Source organism: Acyrthosiphon pisum, chromosome X (genome assembly GCF_005508785.2).
Source record: "Acyrthosiphon pisum isolate AL4f chromosome X, pea_aphid_22Mar2018_4r6ur, whole genome shotgun sequence".
NCBI lineage: Eukaryota > Metazoa > Arthropoda > Insecta > Hemiptera > Aphididae > Acyrthosiphon > Acyrthosiphon pisum.
The window spans coordinates 99,043,883-99,053,010 of NC_042493.1; the positions used below are offsets into that span (position 1 = coordinate 99,043,883).

The following is a 9,128-nucleotide window of genomic DNA, read 5'->3' on the forward strand; positions in this document are numbered from 1 at the left end:
TACTATGATTTATAAATTATAAGAAACATCAAACATAGACGATAGACTATAGAGTATTATCAACTTTTGTAATAAATAATAATGTAATATTATAACAAATATCTAGGTACTGTATAGTACCGCCAACCGACAACCACACATCCACACATTAGATAAGAGATACAAAAATAATTTTTAATATAAAGTCGTTTTATTGTTATAATGTTATTAGTGCTTATTACAACTTGAAAATAAACACTATTTATAGATTCAAGAACTAGTCGTGATGGTCTGTGTCCCGTATGCCTTTAAGTGGGAGTGAGTGGCTGACGGGGGTTTCAGTCATTCTGTTATCAGCTTGTATTTTGGAGAAATCTAAAATCTTATTTATAAATTCTTAGAAGTTAGAACCATTATAAAATAATATTTTAAAAACAAAATCTAAAACAGTACATTACAAAATATTGGAAATTGAAATTGGAGTAGAATATATCCCATAGGAATGTAAAAAAGTATTTAGTATTTTAGAATATAAATACAAATAAAAAGTATTTTTTAAGTATTTAAAATACATTGGTCAAAAAGTATTTGAAATACAAAAAAAGTATTTAAATACAAGTATTCGAATACTTAACAAGACTGAATATTTATTTCTCAGTAATTACTTGATGCAATACATTTATTATTTCATTTTGTATTGTTTTGCTGATCATGGTTGAATTTTTACCATACAATTTAAAATGGTCCTTCAAAATGTTATCACCAGAGTCTAAGCGAAATGATAAAAGACTTCTAAAAATTCCTTCTTTTCCTGTTATTGCTGATTCATAGTCAAGTATCCCATCGTCTCTGTGCCCTCTGAGAGATATATTGTTATGACCACAAAATATTATAGTTTTTATAATTGAAGTTAAACGTTTTCTATTAGCTTCTATTATCGATTTAGTTTTATCACTAACAATGTTATTTATAAACTTTGATCCACCTGCATTAGAATTTTGAATAAATGAAGATCCTTTTTCAGCACAAAGTTTATGGTAGTTTGTCAAATCATGATTTTTCAATAGCTCGATGCCTTTTTTAAAATTTAAGAATGGTTCAGTGACAAAAGCTTTCAATGGCTGAAAAAAGTGTATAATTTTTATGTTAATTGTAATAATTTAATACAATTATTATAAAATAATTAATAATAATAATAATTATATTAATCATTAACAATATTATTAACAATAATTTATTATAATTAATTTTATAATAATTTATTATTACCTGACAACCTTGACAACCACTTGGTTGAAAAATTACACAATATTTACAAAAGCCGCTTTTTTTTACATCACACAAGCCAGCCACTTGAACATTTTCAACCATTCTCTTTGAAAACATCTATTCTGATTTCCTTGTTTGACAGTTGGAAAAATAAGTCCATGCATTGGTGTCCATGTATTTTTTAAGAACAATAATTTGTTTTCGTCATCAAGTTGCTTATTAAGACATAAGCCAATATCATAAGCATTCATACTCAAAGGCTAAATATCAAATAAATTAGAGAGATAGATAAATGTGTCCAAATTTAAGATGCAAATAATATATAATATATTACCGATTGATCACTAATTTTAAGGGAACTCGTTTCATTTTGAACTAATTCTATATCTTCTGTAACTTCAGTTAGTGCCGATTTCGTACTTTCTTCTCCTTCATTAAGCTAAAAAAATAAATGAGCCAAAATCAAATTATTAATAATATTATATTAATATACTAATAAATACTTACTGTTTTTCCTATGGATTCGTCCTCATTTTCTTTCGATTGTTTTCGAAAAAATGAAAATATAGGTTTAGTTTTCCTTTTATTTTCTTCCATTTTAATGTTGACTTGGATATAGTTATATAAAATTACGTGTACTTCAGTACTTACGCTAATAAATCGAAAATTATATAAATAATAGTACAAAACTAAAAACAAGAACAAAAATACCGGGCGATAAGTGATAACAGTATACGATGTTCAAACAACTGATCGGCTTGCTTACAACCATTTCATTTTGATGGTTACAAATTATCAGTTACCTAAAAACAAAATATAGCAACCAGGTTACATTTGGTTAAGCGCGAAAACACGCCTATTTTATGTTTGTTGACATTTCATGTCGGTATCTAATAGCGTTTTCCATCTGACTGCACTGTCTAGTGCACACTACACGCGAACACTGATACCATAATCACAGTATCACATAATTTTCCACTCCGCCAAAATTCACGGTGTCGACCAGACGTGTACACCAGTGTAATATATAATAATATAATTATAATATATAATATATAAGTATATTACACGCCCAAAGGGGGGGGGGGTTAAAGCCCCTTAGCCCCCCCCCCTTGGATCCGCGCCTGTCATTATACATAATGCTATTATTGTGTGATATTTCTTACTCCATAGTTACTACCTATATTAGGTGAAAAACTATAACTTATCGAAACTATAATAATAAAACTATTATAATATTATAACGAATAAATAAAATTGTTTGTAAAGTCTTATCTATAATTTATGTTACATGGAATGTATAATATAATGTTCGTAAAATGAATGATTAGCATTATGCAATTTTTTTATTTCTGTAAAACATAATTATATATAATCCGGATGTAACAGGAAGGCCTGACAAAAAAAAAATGATGCAACTTAAACGTATGAAAAAAAATTGTGAAAATTATATGGTTAATGAATAATTTAAGAAATATAATCATGTCAAGAAATTTCAAAAAAAAAATATTTTGAAAAAAAGTTATTACGTTCTAAATTAAAATCCAAGAAAATATTGTTATTTTTAAAAAAAATTTTAAAAATAAACTACTTGACTTGGATAAATATTTTTACTATTAAATCAGATTTAGAAATTGGCTATTTTTAATTTTTCTAAAAAAGTTTAAACCAAACTTAAAATTTTTTATTTTCGGTACTTATTAAAAAATAAAAGCATTTTTTTTCTATTATACGTGTAGCACAAGTCACTAAATTATATATTATATACAAAAAAGTTTTAAATATTGATTAGAAATAAAGTTACTTCATCTGTCAGTTCTTCCTGTTACACCCTAATAATATATATATATATATATATTATACTGTATTACTGTAGTATTTTACCATTCAAGAACGATAAGGACGCTACACCCGCGTGTGTTGTCTCTGTCTTACACACGCACGACATAGCAAATTGTCGTTCACTAATCTCAATAGTGAGCTGTTAGTCTTGATACTAGAGTGAATCGACCTATTATCAAACTTTTAGGTAAGAACATTATTTGGGTCTTAGCGTGGGTGATTTTTCGATATTTTCATTTTCGAGAAAAATAAGGGTATGTGAAATATCAAAAATTAAAAATGCTCATATCTCGCTTGAAAATTAAAATATTAAAAATTCGCCCACGCAAAGACCCAGATAATGTTCTTACCTAAAAGTTTTACAATAGGTCATTTCACTCTAGTATCAAAACCAACAGCACAATATTGAGAATAGTGATCGACAATTTGCTATGTCGTGCTTGTGTAAGACGGACACAACACATACGGGTATAGCGTCCTCTTAAAGCATCTGCTTTCAGTTCCAGTATAATACATAATATATATTTTATTTATTATGAAAAAAGATATTCAAACGAATCACAATCTAATCTTATTATACTATAATTGGCTGATTTGGGTGCGTGTTTTATAAAGTCTATATTTTAAAATATAAATATCTTTCAGAAAAACTGTGTTATTGTCTTATAGAATAATATATATATTAAATTATAATACATTTAGAAAAATTGTGTTTTAGAACAGCTATTTATAAGTTTATAATAACTAATAAGTAATAATCTAATGTATTGGAAATTATCATATTCATTTTTTATTTTAGTAATTTAATAGATGATAACTATAATTATGTTTTTTATACTATCAATATTTTTCATTATTATTTGTAAATGAATGATGGCAACTATAGTTATAATTTTAATGGGTAGGTGCCTATGGGCTATAGTATGCGATGTATGATAAATTTGGTATGTACCTTATACCTATTACTAAGTATTATTTTATTGTATTGTCAATTTATTGTGCAAGTTATATTCTTAACAAATACCACGAGCTTTAATATAGAATAAAGCAAATCTTTAGGTAGGTAATGAACATGAAAACCGGTCAAAAAATAGTACAAAAATAGTACCGGTCAAATATAGTAGGAGCCTTGTATTAAATTTTCAAGTATTTTTACTCAACCAACTAGATTCATTTTCCTATCAGAAAAGGTACTGTTGAAGAAAATCCAAGCACTTTTACTGTCCTAAAAGGTGATGACTGCAGACACAAAAAAAAAATAAAAAAAACACACATCATTGTAAAATCAATACATTCATCGTTTCACTTAGAATCTAAAATTGAACATTTTATAAATTTTCAATTACAAAATAATTATTAGATTTTATAATTGATAAATTTTGTCAAAATTCAAACATTAAATGCTCATGAAAAAAAAAATAGTGCCTATCTGTATTTTTAATATTTTTCAACTGCTATTGTAACAATATATCATGATCGTTGTATTCAATTTTCAAGCATTTTTACCCAACAAATACAATTATATTGACAATTATAGGAAAAAAAAACTAAAGAAATTTATAAACTGACAATGTCCGTAAACAGCTCAAAAAGTGTCAAAATATTATCAAAATTGTATGCTTTATAGAAAATCAGAATATAAACATTCATTGAAATTTTCATGTATCTACATAGTTATTCGTTTTTGAATTACAACAAAATAACAAAATCGCTAAATGAGAAGTCGAGTAATGAATAATGTAATAATAATATGAACTTCAAACGCTCACAAAAATTTAATTTGATTTGCTTGTGAACATTTCTTTTTTTGATAAAGGTAGATAAACTTATGAGGAATTTTGTAATACATTTTAAAATCTTATATTTAAATAGAAAAATTTTTATGAATAACTCAATATAATTTGCACATTTTCGTGAATTTTATATAATATATCATATTAGGTTATACTACTTTTAGAAAAATTGGGTTTTAGAACAGCTATTTATAAGTTCATAAAAGCTATTGATAATAAGTAATAATCTAAGGCAATGGAAATTATCATATATATTTTTTATTCTATTAATTTAATAAATGATAACTATAATTATGATGATATTATTGTGATTAAAGTAATTTATTTTACTGTTAGACATTAGTAAAGTAATACAGTATCGTAATTGTGTGTAAAAAGTATAATAATATATAATATATAAATGTTTCATATTATACCACGAGGCCACGAATTATATTTGTAAATTGCAAGAAAATAATTAAAACCTATACCAATTATTAGTTTTTATATGTTTAAATTCATCCAAATTTGAACTTAAAATGTATAATATAAAAGATAACTGTGATTATAAATGCTTTAGATTTGTTGGCTACAGTATGATGGCTCTGTGGGCAAAAATAACGATGTATGTACGAGTGGACACAGGAGCACTCTGTGTGAGATGATCCGTTTGAAGACGAGGCAATCGCAAACGTATAATACAGTAGTGATAACACGATCCTCCAAGCTGCTGCGATTGTCTCGTGTTTGAAGAAGCGTTTTATGTAATTTTTTTGGAGGTAAAATCGTCGTGGTGTTATATTCTTATTATATTTTATATTATAATTTTACAATCATTATTATAATTAAATATTATCTTAGTTTACATATTACATTGATGTGAAATTATGTTATCGTAGCATTTTATACATATGTTATTTACCTACCTACTTTATTGTGATATTTCTAATAATATAATTTAATGATTAATAAGATTGTTTCCTTGACATTTCAAATATAACAATGTAAATATGTGTAATGTAACGATATTATTATGATTAAAGATTATTTTAATGTAAATAGTACAACAAATAGTATTTTTAATAATATAACTTAATATCACATTGAATAATAAAGTTAATAATGTATTATAATTATAATATATCGATGTGTCATATATTGGTATCATGAAAATTATTATAATTGCGAATAAAGTAATTTATTCACCTATATTTACGCGGAAACTTATTTTCAATTTGTTGTCCTTAACTATAGTTGAACATTTTTTAAATTTTTAACTATAAAAAATATTTTTTTAATTTTAAATTTGATAAATTCTGTCAAAATTTAAACTTTAAATCTAGAGGTTTGATCAGAAAGATTGACAATTTAATACAAGGTTCCTCATAAGTAGTTATAAAATAGCAGTTGAGAGATATTAAATATCCACTGGATATAAAGTTCCAATATTGACGAAATTAATGAAAATCTAGAAAATTCTAAATATTATCTTGAAGTTAAAAAATTATAAAATATTCAATTTTTATAGCTTAGGATGAAATTTGAAACAAGGATTCTCATAAATAGTTCATACTGTAGTCAACTTATCTAAAATATTTATAAACACAGTTATCTTGTGTATACATATATTAAGTTAATAATTTGGACGAATTTAAACATATAAAAACTGAGAATAACGGTTTTAATTATTTTGTTGCAATTTACATATATTATTCGTGGCCTTGTGGGTATATGAAACTTTTATATACTATATTATTATATTTTATACACACAATGATACTACTGTATTACTAATGTCTAATAGTAAAATTAATTATTTTAATCACAATAATATCATCTAAAATATTTAGTCATATTATAGGCTTACAGACAGTCATCTTCGCTCAGAATCGTTTTTCGTAAACAACAATTTTATATCATTGAATTAAAATGTAGCACATCTATTACACAGGTTCTCTAGACACATAATGTACAGCAGAGCGTTATCCACTTGACTATTTTTTTTTTTAAATATTTATACCAATGATTCTTACACAAAATCTGTATCGAAAAAATATCTGTAGATACCATAAGTAATATATTTTCACAGAATGTTTATTTTAGTATTTTCTATACACCATAACATTGTTACGTACCATATTAAATATGTATAACACAGCACACGTTTCTAATAGTGTGGCGTTATAATTAAGTAGGCAATTGATATAAAATAGCATGCTGAGGTCATTGCAAAGAGCGTAGTGAACGCAGTATTAAAATAATCAAATCATAAATAAGTGTTGTCACACGTCTCTTCTCGGGAAAGTCTCGATATTCGTTAGAGAGGATACGAATCCACCAGAATATCAAATTATGCTACGAGACCCGAATGGTGCCCATTGTGCCGGGAATCTTCAGCACCTGCACTCTTAAGGATAAGATCATATCGACGCCCCAGTTCAAAACTGCAACAACTCGAGTTATAACAAATTCAAGTTATGTACACCATCTTATAGACGATCTTGTAACGATTTCAGTTCAAGAACACAATAAAATATAGTTAAATTATTGACCACGAGAGAGCATTTTCAAAATTATAATTTACATTACGTTACATAGAGAAACAATATAGAAAACACATTATACCCAACAAACCAATTATTTGGGTTGTTGCAGTTTTGATCTGGGGCGTCGATATTACGCATATAAGGGAGACCATGACAAGAGGTTGTTAAGCTCGCCCGACGATTACAGTACGGGGTAGCAAACGATTAGACGGTTAGGGATGCGCAAGACTGCACTTGGAGACAGGTCGTAAGACCACTCACCCCTAAATTATAGTTTACCATTGTATTGTTGTATTAAAATATATATTATGTTAAATAAATACGCATTATATCTGAAATATACATCACGTCTTTATTTCCCAAATTTATATTGTATACATCAACCTGAGTTGGAACGTAACAATATAATATAAAATATTTTCATTGTTTTTGAGCTATTTTTAGGCATGACACATTTTTGATTTTTATCAGTTTTTTTTAGTATGGTAGGTTAGGTTAATAAATTGAAAGTAAATCCAAAATAATTTTTTACGACCGTTTGAAGTTGAATATTTTTCGACATTGGATATTTGCCCAATTTCTCGTTGAATTTATAATATATAATAAATTGTTGCGGCATACCTAATATTCTTTGGCTTTGTATATTACTGATAATTACGAACAACTTACTAATAAATAAATAATAATATGTTACTTACACTTTACACTTTGGATTCGAGAAATGACATTCATATTCATATCGAACATTAACATTTTGGCTGTACAATATATTATTATAGTATATATGTTTATTAGATTCTGAGTGGAGAGATTAATGTATTGATTATTACTATGATGTGTGTGTTTTATATTGTCTGTAAACATTTTTTATAGTAATACAATTTATAGTAGTTAATAATGCTTCCTATTCTTATCTTCTTATATATTTTAAATTTTAAATTTTTTTAGTTGGGTATTTTTTCTGTAAAATATAGGTATCACCAAAAAATCTAAAAAATGTATAAACACAATTTTTTTTAAAGACATTTTAGTTCAAATTTGAACAAAATTAGATATTTCTACGAAGAAATAGGATTTTAGTTACTTTTTTACCAATTTAAAAATATATTTTGTGGCTACTTGAAACTTTTAAACTAAGTATATTATTTTATTCTATATAGGTATACAATACATGTATTTTAAATGCAAAATTTTGGGCAAAAATGTATCCATCCTACTGTAGTACTATTGTCTAACAGTAAAATAAATTACTTTAATAGCAATAATTACATAAAATATACTTAGTAATATTATAGGGTGACAAACCGTCTTCGATCAGAGTTGTTTTTCGTATCCAATTATTTTATATTTTAATGATATTTATTAACACATACATTACAGTGACCCACCACCCACTCTACGCATACTATATATTACAATAATTAAGTGTTAAATCCATACTCGGGATTTGTTGTATAATATATGTATAAAAGTTATGGGTGACATCAGTCATTGCAGCTATAAACTCATTGTACAATATATTTATATCCATATTATACCATAATATGTATGTGTATACTAAATAATACCTATAAGTATTTAAAAAATATTGCATCCACTCCTCGAGTGCGTAATTTATTACTTTTGATTTAGTTTCTATTAAAATCTAAATCGATCATATATGGACTTATCGTAACTGTACAGCGTATCATTAAAAGTAAAATAATATTAAGTCTACGCA

The 9,128-nt window shown here is 26.0% G+C and overlaps 1 protein-coding gene across 1 annotated transcript; it reads right to left on the bottom strand.

Annotated features, from left to right (window-relative positions):
* Window positions 1-626: 626 nt before the first annotated feature.
* LOC103308807 lies at window positions 627-1,845 on the bottom strand. Its single transcript, XM_008182878.1, has 4 exons — window positions 1,756-1,845; window positions 1,583-1,687; window positions 1,320-1,508; window positions 627-1,100 (listed from the first exon to the last, which is right to left on the bottom strand). Exons 1-4 carry the CDS (start codon window positions 1,843-1,845, stop codon window positions 627-629), a joined length of 858 nt encoding a protein of 285 aa, XP_008181100.1.
* Window positions 1,846-9,128: the final 7,283 nt, after the last annotated feature.

Bases quoted from the DNA above. Each gene is read 5' to 3' on its own strand.
- LOC103308807 (XM_008182878.1), bottom strand. From the start codon at position 1,845: ATGGAAGAAAATAAAAGGAAAACTAAACCTATATTTTCATTTTTTCGA. The intron at 1,688-1,755 runs GTAAGTATTTAT...TTATTTTTTTAG, and splicing joins ACGAATCCATAGGAAAAACA to CTTAATGAAGGAGAAGAAAG. The intron at 1,509-1,582 runs GTAATATATTAT...TTTGATATTTAG, and splicing joins TTAAAATTAGTGATCAATCG to CCTTTGAGTATGAATGCTTA.